We start from the raw sequence: 21811 nt of genomic DNA, 5'->3' as shown, positions 1-21811 counted from the left end.
AAAACAAACCCCTTACAAACCAGCACATCCAAGCAGCTCCTCAGAAGGCACTGGCTGCCACAGAGAATCTCTGCCAGCAGCTGCTGATGCGCCAGCGACAACGCCCACCAAGCAAGATGCACTTCTGCAAAGGATTTCTGATCAGACAAATGATCTTTCTGCAATGAAGCACTGTTTTACCAGATAATTTTGTTACCTGTTGAGCATTATTACCTGCATCAGAAATACAAAAGCTCCTCACAGCTTTGTCTTTAGGCAGGTACCAAGCTCAAAATTAAGGCATTACAAAATGGAATTAATGCAACATGCAAGAATTTTCTTACTTTGTGTGTGTCTGATGGTTTCATTTTATTTTTAACTAGCCCCATCAAAAACAAAGTTTCTGAAAATTCTTAAAGCACAGGGGAAAACTGATGCAAACAAATTGGACCGAAAACTTATCTAGAATGGCTTTCCTGTCTGTAAGTCTTAATTTTTCAATAAGGAGGAAGAAAATTATTTCAAATAAATGCATGGAAAGTACTGTATTTGTAGAATTCATTTAGCAAGCCTAAATAATTTTTCTGTGCCTAATATCAAGTACCTTTAAGTAACAGACTGACTTCTGATATATGTGAAATGAATAATATTTTAAAGAAATTTCCATTTAAAAGTTGTCATTACAATGGAGTTGGAGACCAAAGGAAAAATAAAAGACACTGGTATTGCTGATAAAAGGACAGAAAAGTCAAATCCACAATACTCAGCAAAAGGATGATGCTAAAGACGTAATGATTATGTGTAGGATACTCAGTTTCTGTATCATACCTAGTTTTATTTGTTTTCACTTGTTTCTAACTTTGTTAAACATTTTAATAGTATTTTCAAGCAGTACAGTAAACTTGAGCTGATTGAAAATTATCCCAAATCCAGAATATGTACTCTGTTTATAAAACCATGACTTTTTCTTACTTAATTGAAGGAAAAAAAAATCGAATTCCTGCTTTCAGAGAGCTCTAATGTACCTTTCTGGACTAGCAATATTGTTTTAGAGGATATTATGCCACATAGAGCAGTGGGGGCTTTGTTCTGATTTTCTGCAGTTATTTCAAGGTCAGGCTAATAAAGATTTGGAATTTTTCTCTAGTATTTTGAGAACTTCACTAACTCCTCGTTTCCATCACAAGAGTTCTGTAACTATGTTGCCTATCAGTTCCATCAAATTCCTTCCTTATAGATAGCTAGAACATGACCTTAACTGCTGGACCTGTCCCTCAACATTCCTCCTGTGTAATCACAGTTTTATGGCTACTGATTTTGTCAAGTTTCTTTCTTACTGCCTATACTGTAGGAAGCAGGCAGTGTATCAGATACAAAGTGCTAATACAAGACTTTTTTTTTTAAAGAACATTTTCAAAAAGTGACTGACGTTTTTTAAGAAGTTCCAGTAAGAAGTGTCTTGTACTAAAACTTCATTTTTTAAAAATGGAAAGCTCACTGAGGTCCTGAAAATCAGAGAGCACTGCCATTTCCTTGCTCTGCTAGAAAGAGAGTTCAGATAAAGACATTTTTTATTAAAGAATACACTTTATGTATTTAATGTTTAATTTATGTATTTAAATACATCATTCAAGTTCAGTCTCACAATTGATGATGCTGAATTTAGCTGAAAATAATATTTCACTAAACTAAATTGCTGGAATCAAAAATATAAAATATTTTGATATATCAAATACAATTCAAATAGCTGCCAGCAATAGCCTCATAAACAATGCATAAAACGGGAATCACACAAAATTTCTGAAGGTCCAGCATACTTAAAAAAACTTAAGGCATACGAACTCTGTGTTTGCAAAACAATTTGGCATGGTCATCCAGAAAAATCACTTATTCTCACTATGACAAAATTTGAGAAATTTCCTTGCCAAAAGTACGAAGCCACACAGGAGACGAGACTTCAGAGGGGTTCTTGAGTTTATAGCCCTTAAACTACCCTAACATCTAGCTCAATACTTCATCAGGAATGTTTGTTACCCACTAAATTTTACAGTTTCTGAGTTTTTTAAACTCATTCAGTAAATTCCAGCAGAACAGACGCAGTGTCTCAAGACAGCGCATGCTCTGCAACAGTGAGTAACTTTTGCCTTCATTTGAAAGAGCTGGAAAATTCATCTGATTCCCTTTCTAAGATCAGACAGCTGAAACAATGGACCCCAGCTCAACCTGTATCCCAACCATGAACATAAATTTGGCACCCAGTGGCACAGGATTCAGCCACTTCACAAATATCTGCATCTGTGACACAGTGTCAAAGAGAAATTTGAAAAACTTACAAAGAAGGCACCAAGCTTCAGCACAAAAAATTATGATTGCCCAGAACACATAGAAAGCAGCCACTTCATTAATAGTACTGGACTGAAGCGGCCTGAAACCAAAATAACACCTAATTTGAAAATTATCTTTGTTTCTCTGACTCAAAAATTACAGAGACTTCACTTCACTTGCTCAGCTGCAGTGATGTCAGAACAGGAGCCCACATTTCACAATTCATCTTCATAGTGAGGAAAGTAAACTTCAGAATGCACTTTGGCCTACCAATTGTAGAAGTCTGCAATAGTCTTCTACAGCTGCAAGAATTCACTGGACATGCTAAAAATGCTTTGGCTAAGATTTATGATCAGGAAACAAAATCTGTCAACTACAATCTTTAGCGCCTAAAACTCAAACATTAAACTGAAGCCACCAAGTACCTTCAAGAAAATGGCTGAGAGCTAATATTTTATATGAATTTCATGGGAGAATGGTGGAGGTGGAAACAAGCAGATGCTGAACAAGTAACTGATCTCAAGGAAAATGCTTCAGTATTTTTATTCCATAGTCCCAAAATACTGATATACATTCATTGTGAGATTAATTACAGAACTCTGCTCCAGATGTCGAGAGAAGAGCGAGTTAACAGTAATCCAGACGGGGCTCAAATTCCTAACCAAGGAGAGAGGCCAAAAGATGTTACTGTCAGATTCCACTACTGGCAGTTTCCCCATTGAAGGTAAGCACTGCCTGTACTAAGGACCAAAAAGAAGTATCAAAGGGAAACAATGCACCAAAGAAAATTGAAGGACAGAGGGAAATGCTTCCTGCTGCCTGCCTGAAACCATTGCCTTGCTTTACTTTAACTTTAGGCATTTTCTTTTGCCAGAGCTCTGACTGATCACACACAGGGTTAAAAAATGGTAAAATCATGGGGTAACACTCAAATCAGGCAGTGGCCACCTGCATACTGTTGACAGTATTTGTTTTGAATTTGCCTAGGAGCTGCCTTCAGCGGTCAGAAGACAGCTGATTCTGTGTGAGTCAGGTACTGGGAACCCAAACAAGCAGGAAAAGTGGCTTTCCACCGCTGTACAAACTTAAGCATTTTGTACCCATTTATCACTTCTCCTGGGTGAGAAAGGATATCTCCTAGTCAGGAGTCTTAGAGAAGCCCAGGAACCTCAGAACATCTTCTCCCCTCATTTTCAATATGATGGTTTTACAAGCATTCTGGCCAGGATAAAGACAGCACAAAATAAGTTTAGAGTAAAATAGGTACTAGCCTCCATCTACTTTTTCATAAATGCACCCAAATTTATTTGTGCTGGTCAAACCTCTGAACATTTAATCTACTGGTCATGAATGGTATCAGTTACTCACAGATTTTTTTCATATACTACCAAAGACTTGCCAGGTAATTACAGATTTTTGAATCAAGAGTCACTTAAGGTCCCCAGAATTTATATACAAACAAGAATACTGAACTCCAGGAATCCCAATTTACTACTCAGATGTGAATATATGTACAGCAAGTCCATGCATTCATTTCCTCAACATTATTTTGAAGTTTTCTGAATTGAAGAGTACCAGTAAGGGCTTACTTCAATAATAATATAAAATGAAACAACTAAATCCAACAAGCCGCAAACCAACTATATAAAATCAAATCAAATTATTTCAAAGTAAGGATCTGTATAACCAAAATTATGTACATAACTTCATCCAAAAGTTTCTGGCAACATTCCCACACTATTTTCACAGAAGTTTCCATATACAAAAAAATTGCTACTAGAAAAGCAGGCAAAATTCAGCTCCAACACTAGTTCAGGTATGGCAACTACAGATTTTTGAGGTATATAACCACTAAAAAATTACAAACTCCTTGCAAACACTGACTCTTACGAAGAATAAACAAAATTAAGTTGAAACATATTTCAATAGCAGCTAGATTTTTGGGACTCCTATCAAGGAGTCCTTAATATGTTCTGCACAACTCTCAGGTCCTGACATGTAAAAAAATATTATTTAAGTGAGTTAGAGTGTTCTTACTTTCTATGAATAATTTGGGAAGTGCTTCACGTGCAAGAATACACTTGGAGTCTATTCCTGCTATAAGCCCAGTGGAGTGTAAATAACTGGCTTTGATACGACACACACACAAAAAGAAGATACTACTTGCATTTATCAGTTCATGCTTGGAGGAGAATGCTATTTATGGTGCCTATCTGCTGGATAGTACAATTTTTTTTTTGCATTATGTGTGATTATGTGGGAATAAAAGATTCATCTCTGTCTACGTGTAGGTATGCATGCAGTTACTCCCCTACAGACAGACACATGCTGGAAGTTAGCACATGTCTTTGTTTAAAGAACAACTACAGCAGGCATTAGGAAGGGAAAAAACATTAATAATCAGAGCCAGCATGAAGACAAATCTGTTTGCAAGCACTGGCCTGTACCTACTCTAGTTCAACTCACAGCACAAAACTCAGTAGTTTGGAGTACAGGACAGGAGAAAACCAGTCTAAACCTCACAGACTGCATCTCATAACCATAATACTGGGGCAGAACTGAGAGCCATCATCCTTAGGGAAGCCTGAAAAAACACTGAAACCTCTAATTCCTTCTTTTGTACAAACAGGACAGACAACAAAAGAGAAAAACAAACAATCCTAGAGAAAGGTGTTATCTAAATATTTCTCTCTACTATTACTACATCAATTCTGAATTCAAATATAAAATCAATTAATTTTGAAAGCAATGTATTATGTATTAAGATGAATGGTATCTATTACTGCAGTTACTCAGCTAAACATGAGAAAATTTGTCGAGGATTTCCCAACATTCCTGCTTGTTCAAAACTACAGGTGCCAGCAAAATCCACACATCTGTGTATAAACACAGCACTGATCTCAATTGTTTGTAACCAGAGAACGTTCCCCTCTGTTTCTTAGCTTCTTTTTTCAGACATGGAAGGCCAGTACATCACTCACTGCACTGAGATTTGCAGCTCCCTGAAACAAGGGACACACTTCATTTTGTTTACAGATGCTGCCTCACAAATAGAGGGGGTGGAGGGGTGTTTGTAGAACTTCTTAGGCTGCAGTTTCATGGCTGTGTGAGTCAGCCCAAATCTGCCAGGTCTGTCCCTCCATTATGCCAGCACGCAAGTGGCTGATAAGTGACACTACTGAAAACTCCCATTTTCTGCCCAGGTTACTTTTCAGATATATCTGCTTCTTGAACCAGCTCATTACACGGCTGTAAAAATGACAGAGAGGGTGACACTACTTCAGCCCAGTCTCAGGGTGCAGTTTAATGACTGAGAAGTTGATTTAGTAAGGTTAAACTCAATGAACAGTGTCCCAAATTCAGCTGTCACTGCTAGTTCACCCCAGTATTATCACAGAGCTTCTGCAAAAGAAGAGGGGGTAGTAGGTGACTGCACAAGCCACGCTGATCCAAATGAAAACTTACTTGGGAAAACTGCTTTGGAATTGGATCAATTCTACAATCAGCACCCTGCAAGCCACAGATACACCTGGACAGGCATGGGGAAAAGTATGGCCCACAAGTAGCAAGAGTATTTAACTGGCTCCAAGTGTTGGCTTTGGTGTTTGTGCTCCCATACATTCAGGGCTTGATTCAGGGCAATCCTCCACCTACTGGTGTAGCAACTCCACCATTTCCAACATCCGTTTTCCCCTCTTTCCCTACAGTCCCTATGTGCCTCTAGTTTTTACTTTGTCTCCTCTCACTCTTCACAAACTTGATTTGTTTCTATGACTTTAGGAGTGCTGGTGACTCAAATAAAGGAAAGTTACTTTGAACCATTATTCTTCCCGAACAGCAGTGGCAGCAGCAGTGAAAATGAGCAACTGTTTCTTCACTAGCAGCATCACACTAAAAGTACTCAAAAGTATTCATATACTACAGTGCCAGGATGAAAGCTTCTAGAACACAATTCTGGCAGACCATAAAGAGAACCAGCCTTTAAAATTATTTACTTATTTTTAAGATAAACTAAGTTGATTTAGACTATGTTAGTATACCCGCTATGCAGGTCAGCTCAGATCACTAAACTGACTTGCAACATTCTACAAAACCAACCTGTCATTACTTACTCCTCCACATTGTTACATTCCTGACAAAATTTTTCCCCCACAACTTTGTTTTTGAGCAGAATACTGATAAAGATGATGAAAAATTGTGGGAGAACTCTCAAATAATCTTCTAAAAACACCAACAACTAATATTGTCCTTATTTCTAAAATTCTGAGGTTAGTTTTAAAATTAATTTTCTGGGGATGCTGCATGATGCCAGGCTTTTAACAAAGTGCTGAGAGACATCAGTTCAGATTCTGTACAGAAACAAATGTGTGACAGCCCTCACACATACAGACTGCAGTCAGAGTCACTCTGAGGAGTCTCAAGACAGTGTGAATTAGGGCACAGCTCCACAGTGGGAATTCTCAGGAGGCAGAGCCTGTGAGAGAGAATCCCTCAAGGCGTTTCTCAAACCAGCTCCAGTGCTAGATAAAAATCTAATGGTGAACTCCATCCTCACACACACACACACCTATCAGAAACCAGTTTTAGCATCAAACATGGAGTGACACACAGAGCTCCAATTTTAGGATGAGCATTCTTTAATTACACAGCACATCTAACTCGGACCAGAATGCTCCAATTTGCACAAGAACCTAAACTAAGAACAGTAGCTAAACATGTCAAAGTGAAACAAAATTAAATAGCAGCCTTTTAATCTGTAATCTGACTGAAGGTGATTTAACCCTTGAAGGGAAACACAGGCTAGGACTGAGACCATAACTCTGGAAAACATTACACACCACCCCCACTTTCCCAGCTGAGATTTAGAAACACAGACACTAACTTGTTTTTTACTCCCATTTCAAAGTGATTTTTAACAGCTTATTAAGTTTTCTACTGACCTACTTCGAGTTCTATTAATGTGTATATATTCTACAAAGATATAGTTTTTGTACTTGGTGAACCCTCCATTTCCTAAAGCAAAATTCTCATGGTTTTACAGCAGTCTAGACTACCAGTTTCAAAAGGAACAAAGCTGAAATCTTATTTCCAGATTTCCCAATTTCCCTTCAGCTACAGTTATGCCTACTTTCATATTCTACATACATTTTCTAAGAAAAAAATGTTACTAACAGGTCACAAATGCAACTACTAGACCTTCATTTAGTGACTTCACATGAGCAAAACCAGTACTTCTTGCCACTGATAATTTACTGGCAATAGCAGAGGACAGAGCTTTTGAGATGGATTAGAATTTTTCAGGAATAATGACACATGTCAACTACATTTTTAAAGGATCATTGAATTAGGCATTTAAATAAACATGCATTTTCAAGAAAAAATGCTTTAAAGCTGCCTTGCATTCTTCATTTGCCTTGCAGGTGAATGAATGTTAACTCTGCAGCACGTCACTGATGAGAAAGAAACCCCTGTCAAAACCCACACATTCAGGGCCACTTTTTCCACCTCTCACAGATCACCCAGTTGTTCTCAGCCATCATAACAAAGTGCTGAGTTTACCTGCTTTATTTTTATTGGTGCAACAGCTTAAGAATTAAACTTCCTTTCATGTGTTCCACAATAAATTCTGCTATTGTGCAAACAAAGCAGCAAAACTTCTGAATTATTTTTCTTCACTACTTTATATAAACAAAGTTTCTAAAAGAAATTATTTTTCCTTTATGACTGACAGGAATAAGGCCCAGAGAAAAGCACTGCAGTCAGAGTTGAGTATCAGGTTTTACTCTCTTAAATAACAAGAAAAGAACAATTTTTATATTCTGCAGAATTTACTTTCAAATAATTCCCTACTAAATTATAAATAGTTTAATTAAATTTCAGTAATTAATTTATTACAGAGAATCATTACTGCATTTGGATAATTAAGTACATGCATATATTTTCCAATGGTACCAGAACAAAAGCACAGTTAAAACACAAAATTATATTAAAATAACAGGAGTTACTATACTTTGACTACCCTATGGACCAAAAGGCAGAGTAAAAATTTTCAGGTGAAATATGCAACCCCATCCTTCCTTACACTGAACTTGTAACAGAAGTCAATCAGCTTATTGTTTTTCAAGGAACAACTTATTATAACCAATTTCTTTTCATATCCACATCACTATTGGCATAATTTGTAACACTCTTTATACTAAGCACTTCCTAAGTGTAACTACATTTTCATTGCACACATTCTTCTTCAGCACTCGTACCACAACCCTGATTCTAAGCAGCCAGAAAAACCAGGAAAAGGTAATTACATAAAAAACCACTATACAAAACATCAATTAAAGAACTTACTGTTTGTCTTTTGAGATTTTAAACTACCTCTGAGTGATTTGGGTTTTGTTGGGTTTTTAGATTAGCTTTTTTATTATTACTTTACCCTTTCAATAATACCATATCATATAAGCAATTTTCATCAAGCTATCGTGGAATACAAGTGTCAGATTCAGTCGTTAAAAACAACCACTTTTAAGTTTAAAAAGCAGTAATACTTTTGAATACCATGAACCACCCACTACCAGTTTGTGGATTAAGAGAGTATTAAAAAGTTTTTGTGCTTTATTTTCCTTGTTTATCTCCTGTACTGCTGCTATTTGAAGCTGATTGTATCACAGACAGCAAAACTGCCACTGGCTGGTTTCCAACAGATCCCTTCCCCACCACTCTCCCCTCAGAGCTGCTGCACCCCTTGCCTTGCCCTCACCCTCCTGCACCACCTGCCCACTTCCCTCTGGCTGCCCTGTCCAGAAAGCTGGAGAGGGGGCAGCAGATCCCCTAAAACATTTGAAACACCCATGAAATAATTAGTTGAATTTATTCCAGCTAGCACATGAGATGCTGCCTTTTGAAATGTTTAACAGTGCTGGTCCATGTTCCTTTGTGTAAACAGAAGCTGGATATCTCTATTCTGTTCAGCAGCAATTAGACAAGTGTTCCATCTCTGAAACCTTTATCCAACTGCCAGCAAGTTTTGAAATAATGTAACTTCAAGGAAGATCAGTAACAAAGAAATTAGACTAATTTCATTAGAAAAGTGAGGTAAAAACATTTTCCCAGGCAAAGTTCTATCACATATACAAAGCAAACTGAGACACACAAACGTTTTCCTCAGTTTTTGAGAGACTGATTTTTGGGTACTTAAAACAACAGTAATAAGATTTCCACAGTAAGCCCAAGTTTAGAGCTGGTCTTTTGATGGGCTTTCACACCAGATGCACAGATAAAAACAGTTTTAAGACCAGTAAGTTATGTAATACTTTAAAAATATTGTAAAACTGCAGATGTTAAGCTATTTCTTCCTGGTCAATCAGTCTATTTCCACAGAGAGCCATAAGAAAGAGAGAGACAACAATTGCAGAGGAAGGAGAATTCTTCAATGACTGCAAGCAAATTCTAATACTAATAACTACTAATCTAGCTATTTCATTTTTAAGCATGTGCATTTTTCAGGTGTTGTAGACACCAAAGAATAGTGTGTGAGAAAACTCCAGAAAGATAAGACTTCTTCAAAATCCTTTTAAAAAAAAAGTTCTTCCTCCTTCTCTTTCATCTTCAATATCTGTTCAAATATTATTGGTTAATAGAAAAGACGTGTCTAATGCTTCTGAATGTATTTTGCCAGTATAAAACCTCTTCTCTGTTTCAACAGTTTGGAAAATGTTGATAAATCTCATGGAGAGAGATGTCATATTTTCTAGCATTAGAAACTGAAGACATGAGGCCTAGAATGCTAAAGCCTACCAAACAGTATTCCAGCCAAACGTGACAGGTTGTACTCATGGACGACAACAGAGTGCCATTAAGATCAGGTAACAGAACCGAACATCTAGGAAGGAACAGGAACTCACCTCAGAGTAAGGCATTAACAAGGCTGACCAGCCTTCACAGTAAACTTGAAAGGATTTTTCCCCTGCTGCAAACCTGATCCTAACACTGAAGCTCTGACACCTCCATCACCACAGTATGTACCTTCAGACTCACACAAGTAAAATGGATGTTTAGAATATCCCCATGCTATCCAGGTACCAGAAAGTTTTCCATCTTCATTCCTGAGCAGCAAGTACATTGTGCCAATTTTATCTTTGTTTCTCCTTTGCAGTATTTCATCATGCTTAAGAGATCTTTACAACAGGCAGATTCTGATGTCAGCACAGCAGCAGGAACACAGTTCATTAGTTTAGTGCAGCTGCAAAGCCAGCAAAACACACATTGCTCTGAGTAACACCAATAATAAGCATGTGGTTTACATTTCTAGGTAACAATGGCGGTTAACAAGATATTGCAGTCTGGGAAAAAGCCCTCAGATACAAACTATGATTAACATAGACTGGGGACTACAGAAAAGTTTGGTTTCTTTAACTACTAAAATGGCTAAATGGCTGTAGTATGTACTGTCAACCAAAGATCTGCTAATTATTTTGTCCGTTGTTTTTCTTTATCATACCAGAAGATGCACATGAACATTAAGCAGACAAAACAGTATGAACTGATTCAAGTAGACAAGGTAAAAAAGCAACCACATATATATGCCTGATTTCCCTTTCTATCAATCATCTCCATATTGCTGTCTGCAAGCCCAGGGTAGCTTTTCTTTCACTTCGTATCACTGAATGTAAGAGAATAACACTTCCCTCGTGAGTCTCTGGCCACTGCTAAAGCTCTGCTGTTCTGCAAACTTAGGCAAACAAAGTCCTCAAAGTCCTCAAGTCTCCCACGTTGTACCACAAAAACACATCCTGACTTGCATATCCTCCTGAACTGATTTCTATGACTAAATCATGTCACTTACACTGAAGACAACATCAGGGTAGCTCTGGTCTGTCACAGGCTTCCAGTATGCCCCTAAGTAATATTTAGCATTCAATAGTTTTTCAATTTTAGAAGAGGGGGACAAACTCAGAAGTTTGTAATTTATTATTATCACAACAACTCTTAATCATCTCTTTTCCAAGGTAAATAATCCTGTACTTCTCAAACTTCTAGTCTTTGTAATACTAATGTTAATATAGTACTTGCTAAGTGATTACACACACACACACAAAAGGACATACCACAATCAAATCCTGAAGCCATTACTTGGTTCCACTCACATTAAAAAACTTGTTCTGGAGTTACTCAAGGTTATTTAGTAGAGAAGTACCGGTCCAAGACCACCTTTCTTATTTCTCATAGATGGAATACTGTAACTGATGGAAAATACTTGAAGAAAATGAATATTCTATACTGTATTTTCAAATGGTAAAGTCTGAAGATTTGCATGCCAGCCTCCCACCTATTACAAAGTTTCTATATAATGCCTGTAAAACCGCCTGTAACAGTTTTCACAGAAAACATTAGTCATTTTCTGGGTTTTTTAGGAGAGATAAGGCCTGATTTACAGAAGCCCTGGGCACTCCAAAATGTAGCTGAAATCAAAGAAACTTTCAGTCTGAACATATGAAGTGCCACAGAATGCACTTCACTTCAAAAGTCACAATTTAGAAATACCAAATCAGACATATGAAGCCAGCTTGTCTTTCTGATATTAGGGTTTGGTTTTTTCCTTTTCAGTAATTCTTCAGTTCCCCATCTTTTAACTGAGATTAACATCATGCCTTACAAACCTCAAGCATTAGCACATGAATAAGATTTTTAAAATCTTTTAAGTTTATAACAGAATAAATAAGGACATAAAGACTTCTGAACTAGTCTGTCCATTTCAGTGGTCAGACATCAGAAGTTATCATTTCTAATTCAGCAACCTTTTGAGTTCCCCCCCCCCCCTTTCAATGGGAGGCTTTTTTTCTTTTCACAATACATTTATCTTAGTGTTGCTGGGAAACCATTAGAATAATATTGTACATGTGAAATTGCCATTAATTACTGACGCACTTGTAACAAAAGAAAATTGTCAGATACAAAAACAAAGGGTGTCATCATCAATCAGTTTGAAATTCAGTAACATCTGGGTGAACTTGCTAAGCCCACATGGTCTGTTCCTCTAAGGACTGACAAAACTGGGACATTTACAAAGCAATTGGTTAATATTCCATTTGGAAAAAAAATCAGAACACAATTTCTTCTTCTCTGACTAGTGGCCTGTCCTAGTTAATGAAAAACTTGATTGTTACAAGACTCAAACTAATTAAAAAGATTAAACTATGAGCAAAATCAAATTAAAAATTTGGCTTTAGGCTTATGTGGCTAGCAATAGCTCAAGAACATTGCAACTGTAGTGTGCAGTTAAATACAATTAATGAAGTTTAAAACTATTAGAATAATTAACTGTGGATCATTTCTGTAACCTGGCCCTATGACCTCCACAAAATTACTTATAATTCTTAAATATAAGCATGTAAATACATGCTAGTCACCCATGGCATCCAAGACTTGCCATTTATTAGTTAATATACTATCCAAACCACTTACTATGTATATACTTTTTCCTCTCAAATATAACAAATTCTCATGGGTGACACAACAGATTTTCTTCTATCAAATGACATTTTAATTTGTATTTTTTAGTATTGTTTAATATAACTATCTAGGTCAGATCAAAGGTCCATCTAACTACACAACCTCAGAGAGCAGCCATGAGCTTACGCAGAAATATCAGGTTTAGTTCAAAGAAACTTTTTTTCCTCACCTGTAACTCCAGCCTGTTCCAAAACATTTCAGTAGTATCAAGCAACCTTTCTCAATTTTAACATGATGTAACAGATGCCTAAAACTACCTGTGCATGATATGACAAATTGTCAGCATTACCCATTTCTAGTGGTATGGAAGCACAAGAGGCCAAACTACAAAGGAGCCAATAGCTGCTAACCAGAGGAACACACAGAAAGACAATGGAAAAGAGATGGAGGGTGTTTGCTCCATTCTCACACAAATACATATAACCACTAAGAAATGCCAAGGGACAAGATAGGCAAGACTTCAAGGCACAGCTGCAGTGCTAACTTCCCCCGATGATCACAAGCCAGGCCTTGGGGTGGGCATGGCAGGGGGAGAAAGAGGATGAAAGGGTGTGGGGGGCATTGAAATCAAATGCAACTTCCACAGCAAATGCCTTGCCTGTCACCACGGAAAAACGAACAAGACTACTGGACTGATTGAAAAACAAAAGGACAATCATTCCCCCAAAAAATCCAAACCCTCATAAATCAAAAACCAGAATCCTAACCCAGCCATGATAAAGAACTGTATCTCTCTCTCACTAAATTCTAACCTATAAAACTTCATTTCACAGAAATATATCTAAACGTTGCCTTAAACCTGTGTTTAAATTTTCCATGCTGAAATAAATTTATCACTTCTTTTCCTTTGAAAAGTTTCAGAAACTTTCTTTTTTACTTGTGTATGTTTAGTGTCTGATTAAATGTGCATTTTACAAATTTCATGAATTTGTGTTTACACTGATATCTCAAGGTAAAAGCAAATGTTGCACTGTAAGTATTTTTTTTGTCTACAGACTTGTCTTACACTTTACCAAACTGTACAGTTCCTAGTACAAAGCTCTATCTGAACTCACCATCATGCATGCTTTCTTTTACATTAAAAACTCCAGTAGGCATGATGGTTTTCCAGAAACACCACAAATGCCCCCATCCCTATCTCAAAAGGGAACATTTGCTAACTTTAACATTCAAATTGACTCTGAGGCTCCTTCAACACTCTAAGGCAGGACTGCCACAAAAAGAAGTTGGTTTTGCCCTGTGCCAGCCCAAGTATTTGTGAGTTTTCCTGCTAAATTACATGAGAAAAGGGTTCAGGTTAAAATTAACTTATTTGGAGAGGGGTGGGTGTTCTGTTGTGGGTTGGTTTGAGTTTTTTGCCCTGCTAAGTTTTAACCCAGTCAACCCTTCCATTTTGGTGTGCAGCAAAACAAAATGCTTGTAAAGAAGGTACAGGACAGAGGCTGGGACAAGCACATGACAGCACCACATACTTTGATGGCAGTTCTGGCTTTGCCTACAAGGCTGCTTATGTCAGTCACTGAGAAAATCAGTCTCTATGCATTTTGGATTGATGGGGCTATTTGAAATGTACCTGACAAGTAAGTAGGCTACTATTAATCTTATTCATAATGACTAAAAATGCTTTGTATCAATGACATTTTATCATTCTCTTGTGATCAAAGTTATAGCTGAGATTTAATAGTTTACTGACAACAATATACAATTCTGCAGTTTAACATGGCAGTAAAACACAGTCAATTCTGAAAAAAATTCAACAGTCATAAAGAAAATTTGCAGCAAAGCAGATGCCAAGATTCTAAAACTTCTTTCAATCCTCAACTATCTCATGGAAAGAAATACAATATGGCTAACACAATTGCTCTCAAGTTTTATTTAGGTCCTGGTTTGATCTTGGAACTGAAGGAGGGCTTCTTGGGTGCCTTACAATTGTTTGTACTACTTCTTTTACTTGGTTGTGTCAAAGTTACCATCCCCCTTTATAAGCCTTAACCCAAATTGTCAAGCATCTGACTTGCAGCTCTAAAATCAATCCCTATATAACTTGAACATCTGTCCTGTAAAGAGAAAGACTGACCTAAAAGAAAAATTTTGTGTCAAAAGTACAGTAAACCTCAACACTCTGCTGCATGCTAGCTGCCTAGTTTGGTTAAACTCACTTGGATCTACTGACTGGACACCTGAGCCCAGCCACAGCACACCAGTTAAAATAACAGCTGAAACCACCCATCACATACTGCCCCACTCTAGGAGGGCACCAAACCATCAATGCAATCTAACACTCCAGAAACTACCTTTGACTCCATTAAGCACCTGAACTTGTGTTTCATTTGCCATACATATGCAGTCCTGAAGCATTTCCCTTCTACACCCCTCAAAAGATTTATGTTCATTTTAAAATTCGCAATATTTTCATTTTCAGGACAATAATAATGTTATCATACAGACATATCAAAACACGTTGAAAGTATCTGGCCTACATTTTATTACCCACAACCCCAAGCAGAAGGAGGGAATGGATATAAAAACATTCTTTTAAAAAAGTCCTTGGCACAAAAGCTGCTGCTCAGGCACTCTGGGACAGGTGCCCAGAATGTCTCAAGTTCCAATAATAAGAAAAGCTTTCATTAGAAGAAGAGGTCTGGACACAAAAATACAGATACAATACCAGAAAACTTGCTAATAAGGACACAGATTTGTAACCAGCTAAGTTGACCATGACTTCAACAAGCTAAAAGAACAAAAATGTGCAGGAACTGATCCACATCCTGGTGGCCAAAACTCTGAGTTGCACATTTTCTGTAAGAGCATCTTTGGCTGACGCATGGCCAAGACAACAAAAAACCTTCAGTTTCAAGAACTGATTCATGCCTGAGTTGGTACATTCTGTTAATGATAAAAGCCAGCTTTAAGTCACATTTAAAGTTCTGGAAAGTTATCTTTTGAAGAAAACTTGAAGAGATTTAACAAAACTTTTTCAGGCATTTCTATCCCAAGCACAGCATCATCATAATATTCCACGTACCAAAATGAATTTGCTTTTATAAATCCAGTTGATACAAAGAAGCTCAGACTTCATAAAGAACAGACACATTACACAAAAGCATAAAGAAAAATATACTTGTTGGTTTAGTCCAAGAATGTACAGTACTTCCCATTTTCTTGATCCTTCAGTAAAGCCCATACCTAACAAAAAAACTCCTCTAACTCATATTAAACAGTACCAATACAGTAAGAAAAATCTTTCTCTGTCATTTCAGACAGAAAAAAATGTCAGTAGGTGCAGTAGCAAAGTATTTGTTTCCATTTGAAGTTACTCTCAAGTTTTTTGGCTGTCTGAATTCTGTTGTTTTTTAATGAATTCTGTAACAATAATTCATTAAAAAACAACAGAAAAAGTCTGCTCTTAGCCTGGAAATTATGTCTAATACACACACACACACACACGTGTGAACTCAGTAAAACATGTATACGTGATTTTGAAGTTCCATTATTCCCATTATATAGGAATGACATAGTTCACCATTCCAAGTCAACCAACTGGGACAAAATAAAATACCTGTTTCAGGGATCAGCTCAAAACTGCATTCCTCTACATTCCACAGACTTTAATCTGAGCTATCTGCCTAAACAGTCACAACTCCAGTATCCTCTCCTGTAACTGGCAATATTCCACTGCAGTTCTGAAAATACTAGGCCAAACTTGTCCATTCCATAATTTTCAAAACTGTAAATGGACAACAAGACTCATTTTCAAAAAAAGAACACTGATAGGTGCCTTGCTGCTTAAAAAACAAAGCACAAAGCCTATGTTCTCCTCACATGTATAGCTAAGAAAACTTTTCAATGTACTAACTGACCAGCCCAGACCATGATTTCTATTTTTCAGTCTTTGTGGAGTCACTGCTGTCATAGGAAACAGATCATCAGATGATAGAGTATTTCCAATCTCTAAAAATTATTACTCCACCCTGGCACAGGACCAAATCCTAGGTTACAAAAACCTTTGGTCCAAAGACCATGGTGTTAACAAACGAGCTGTGTCAATATTTGATCAATGCTCAACTTAATTCTCTATTTTCAGCATGGACTTAAGAAATAATCCTACTGTAGCACAGTAGCAATTTTTTCCAGTGGAAGAAGGGATTAATAAAATAAAAAAGAGGCAAGACTTGCACTCCGCCAGGATGCTGTCAAACAGAGAAGATGCTTTTCTAACAATCCCTTTTGCTCAAGAAAATTTAGCAATTTTGTCAATTATACTAAATGGGAAAAAACCAGTATGCATTACACTAAGTTAAAAAATCTGAGGCAGGTTTTACATTTGAAACTACTTCAAAATTCCATCCATAAACTCCAGAAATTAAGCTTTGTTTTTGGCAAACAGTGTGATCTTTTCAATCAAAATTACCCTTACGTAGGCCTACTTGCTTCCTCCACTCAACTACACTTTCTTCAAATGCCGGAACCCAAAGCACCACCTAGCTTGCCAAAAAATTTTGCTAGCATATCCTGTAATTATTACTTGTGATTACACTTCAGACCTCTCCTCTAAACTATGGATATGTTTCATGTACAAATTAGCAGTAAATGTAGCAATTCCAGCATTGAGAGGACTCACAAGACAACAGTAATGAATTACGAAAAATGGGGAAAATGGGTCCTCCACTTTTAAAGAAAAACAATGAAGTCATATTCCCTTAAAGGTCTGCAGGCAGGAAGGACAACAAAACTCTGGCAGTTCTCCATCGCAGTGATAAAATGTTTACCTTAACAAGTAAAAGTTTCAGGGAGGGGGGTGGTGGATAGAATTGCTCACCTTTAATCGTTTAACAACCTCATCGTTGGTAATTTTGTCCGTAATCTCCTTCACTCCAGGAGGATAGTAGATGATTTTACCGTCGGCAGCAGGTTTTGGTTGGGTAGCAGGGAAGTCCATCCTGGCGCTGCTGGTTATAAACTTTCCGTCTCCACAGTCCTCTACCGGCCTCTATCGGTCAGAAAACAAAAGTTCAGCAGAATAGAAACGACTTTCTAACCCTCTTTTTCCATTCCTCACCCTCAATTCGCCGAAGGCCCCGGCTATCGCCCCGCCGGCCGCGCCCCCCAGCGCTGCCCCCGCCGCATCCCGGCGGGAGCGCGGCCCGGCCCGCCGCCGCTCCCCGCGGCTCGGGCCTGCCCGCTCCCCTCCGGCGCCTCCTTTCATTGCGGGGCTGCTCCAGCCCAACACTGTTAGTTCGCAGCCGACGGTTTTACAATGAAATTTGGGGCCCAATCGAGGGACACCCCGCGGCCGAGGGCCCCTTACGGCCCGGGGGGTGGGCCGGGGACGCCGTTCCGGCCCCAGGGGGTGGTTCGGAGCCGGCACACCGGCCCCGGAGCCGGGAGACGAGGCCTAAACAGTTAGGCCTCAAAACTATCGGGAGGCAGAGAAGCCAACAGGAGAGGGGGAGGGAGGGAGGAAGAGAGGGAGGCGGCGGCGAGCGCAAACAAAACCCCCCCGCGACGCCCCCGTTCCCTCAGAGCCCCCCACCCGCCCTCCCGCGCCTCCGGGAGCCCCTCCGGGGAGGGGGCCCGGCCACTCGCCACTTTCCATTTGTTCCCGCAACTTCATGTCCCCTCAGCCCTCGCCCCGCACCCCCCCTCCACCCGCCCCGCCGCCCCGCATTCGGCCGGGCCCACAAAGAGCCCCCCGCAGCCCCGGCTCCGCGCACACACCCCCGCGGCCGTGGGGAGCGGGGAGCGAGCACGGGGGGAAGCGGGACCCGGAGCCGCCTTTACCTCATGCAGCTCCGGAAGGTGCAGCATTGAGCAGCCTCCGTGCCGGGTGGTGCTCGCCGCTCCGCCGCCACCCCGCCGGCCGCTGCCCTGGGCGCTCCCGCCGCCTCCTGCTCCGCGGCGCGGCAGCTCCTGCTCGGGAGCGCTGGCTGGGGGAGGGGGAGCGGCTCGGTGGCGGCAGCAGCGGCGGCGGCGGCGGCCGGGAGAGGGGGAGGCTCGGGCGGAGCGTGCGCCGCGGGGACCCAGCGCCGCTCTCCGCCCGCCCAGGGAAGCGCAGCCCGGGAGGAGCCTCCGCGCCGCCCCCGCCCCTTCCCCTTCCCCTGCCCGCCCGCGGCTGGCGGCGACGCCCCGCCAGGAGCCCCCAGCCCCCGCCCCGGGCAGAGGGCGAGGCCGCCCAGTGAGTCTGGCACCGCGAGGAGCCCCGCGCAGGGCGCCGGGTAGTGCCGGGCGCGGGCAGCGCGGCGTTGCCTCAGCTTGGCGCCTAAAGCCCCCGGAGCGGCCGGGCCGGGCAGGCTCCGCCGGGGCGGCGAGGGCACGGCTGGCGCCGAGCGGCGATGCCCGGCTGCCGGCGGTGTCAGCGAGCGAGGCTGCGGGGTCCTGGCTGCAGGGCGGGAAGGCGACAGTTACTTTGCTGCTTCCTTACGGAGCCCGGGCCGCTCATGGCTGGCCGGTCCCTCAGGCGTGTGGGGCCTGGTCAGCGCGATGGAGAAGACTGTGTGCGGAAACGGCGTGTGGGGTGGCGCGGAGAGTGCGGGGGCAGGCGAGAGTGAGCAGTCCTCCTTCAGGCAGATGAGGGGAAAGAGAGTATCCACACTTCGGTTATAAATCTTAAGGAGAAACTTGAATATGCAGACCAAAGGAGCCCTCGCCAGCCAACTCAGGAACTCCTTCCATGCAAAATGTCTTTGTAATTTAATATTCATATTGCCAAGGGATGGGGTATGTCTGGAAAGTCAATAGCAAAGTGGGATATATCTGTCTGTTTTGAATCTGCAGTATGTACCCTGTCTGAAGCGTAGGTGGCTATGAAATGTTTTTTAGATGCCCGTACTGTTCAGAGAAGGTATGTGACAGCTGAAAGATAACTTCTAGCTGATCAAGACTAATTTCAGATTTTATTTTGGACATCTCCAATGAATTTTCTTCAGAGCAAATTGAAGGTAGGAGGTCAGGACCATCTCCACGGAGGGGTGTTTCTCTCCATGGGGGTTGCACAGGTACAGCAGGAGCCCAGCCAGGCACAGCAGGGTGGGCTAGCATGGCACAGCAGTGGCAAAGGACAGATGCAGGAGGGTGAGAGGAGAGAATGGGACAGGATGGGAAAGGGGTAAGTAAGAGCATGGTGAAGTATGCCAAATTCCAGCTTTACAAGGTGCTGGTGGAAAACGTACAAAGACTGAGAAGCTTTTTGGAACATCGGGTGTAATAGCATGTGGATAGGAAATTGCTCTCCTGTATTTGCGTTCCTTGTCTCCCTGCAGTGTTGTCCTAGGGGAGTTAAAGCATTGAATGTCCACAGCCTCTAGGAAACCAGCTTAGAACGATTATAGTGAAAGTGACTGAGGGTTGCAATGAACACTTGGAGAATCTCAGACACTGATTTTGAAATTTAGAAGGATGCATCAGACCAGACATTTAAATCTGGCTGTGAATCCAGACTTAGATGAAATTATTCTCTCCAAGCTTAGGGATCGATTGATTTGGGCATTCACAATAGACAGGTGACCTTAACGTTGTACTGATTTTAGTAAATAAATAAAGCCAAAGCATGTCATTTTTTTTCTGAATCTAAACTAAAGGGGCCACTTCGATTTGCCTTAACATGTAAGGACTCAGACTAGCTATCAACTTTAATTTGTTGTCAATCAAATTAGAGGTACTCTCAGAACTTACATACATTGAACATATTTGGGTCTTCTATCCTTAATTTGTTACATAAGGTACTTCCTTCTCCAATCAAATTACTAATATAAACCATTTGGTGTAGGTTCCTTATTTTTAATACACTTCTTTTAGCAGAATAAATTAGAAAGAAATCCTAGAATAATGTTCTGTAACTAAATAAAGTATATATCAAAAACCTATATGTTTCAGTTTATATAGAAGACAGAATCTAAGTCAGTAAAAATAATGGAAGAAATAAATTTAAAGAGTCCATTGCTAAGGTTTTTTTATGAACCCAACATAGAGCTAGAAAGATGTTAGGCAGACTTCTCCTTGGGCAGAATTGAAGTACTACAGGTTTTGCATTCCAGAAATTTCACCTAGGTCTCTGAACTTCATGGATTTTAATATTTGTTTTCAAATAGCCTTCAGCTGATATTGAAAAGCACTGTTTTATGTATACCATTGGTGTGATCTACAATATCATAACTTGTTGTAATCTTGTAGTCACAAGATTTTTTTTCACAAACTGACACCATCTTTACTTAGAATTGTTAATACAGTGGGTTGTGAAGTAGGATTAAGAACATCATGGTCAAGGCCTACTCTCCCACAACTTGCTTTTAGTCTAAGTTAAAGACAAACACAGTGCAAAGCCTCTAGGATGTGCTTCTAATCACTTTTATTTTTCATCAAAGAATAAGATAAAGCCTTGCATCGTAAGGAATACGTACATTGAAGGTTGTTGTCATCCTATCGCAAAGCGCCCATACCTTCTCAGTGCTGTCTCACAGACATCTCCTCAGCACAGCCAGCAAACTCCAACTCTCCTCACCCAGCTACCCCACTCTTTTGTAGCACTCGTTGTATTATTGGACACAGCTGTGGCCTGTTAAGGACAGCACTGTTCCTAATCTTTGGTGGTTGGTACAGCTGCAACTCCTCAGGTGTGAGATTACCTTCTGCACTATATTTTCTTACATTCTATCCCTCCACAGAATGTAGCATGTAGTTAGACAAGGCAATTCAAAGATTTGACTTGAGCGTGCCAAGCAAGGTTTGCTCATTCAATTAAAATTCTGTTTCAATTTATGCAAGTTCTTTGTGAATCTCCACACTGAAGTACTCTCAGTTGTGGATCAAGACCTCTCTGTCTTCTTGCAGATTTCAGATAAATAGTGAAGTTAGAATAACACAGAAAGTCTTGAAAGGCATCAGTGTAAGGCTGATTATCAAGGAGTTCACACAAGATTCCTGCTTTCACAGCTAATGAGTGATTAGTCAGCAGTATGTTAGCCAGATATGTAGTGTTTTGAGTGAGTCTTGGACAAATCATATC

General features: G+C 40.2%; 1 protein-coding gene across 2 annotated transcripts in view; it reads right to left on the bottom strand.

Moving 5' to 3' along the window:
* PDS5A (PDS5 cohesin associated factor A) overlaps positions 1-18861 on the bottom strand; it is a 77257-nt gene extending 58396 nt beyond the window's left edge. Inside the window, exons 1-2 of one of the 2 annotated variants that reach the window (XM_074541587.1) lie at positions 18592-18861; positions 17630-17800 (exon numbers count right to left, since the gene is read on the bottom strand). In XM_074541587.1, coding sequence (XP_074397688.1) covers positions 17630-17800; positions 18592-18618 — 198 coding nt within the window. In that variant the 5' untranslated portion in view covers positions 18619-18861. The remainder of the gene's footprint in view (positions 1-17629; positions 17801-18591) is intronic. The other variant, XM_005490517.2, reaches the window with a different exon arrangement.
* Between the last annotated feature and the right edge of the window lie 2950 nt (positions 18862-21811).

The sequence above is a fragment of the Zonotrichia albicollis genome, chromosome 5 (genome assembly GCF_047830755.1).
Source record: "Zonotrichia albicollis isolate bZonAlb1 chromosome 5, bZonAlb1.hap1, whole genome shotgun sequence".
NCBI lineage: Eukaryota > Metazoa > Chordata > Aves > Passeriformes > Passerellidae > Zonotrichia > Zonotrichia albicollis.
The sequence above is the reverse complement of the archived record's forward strand: the minus strand, read 5'-3'. Positions and strand labels throughout refer to the sequence as shown.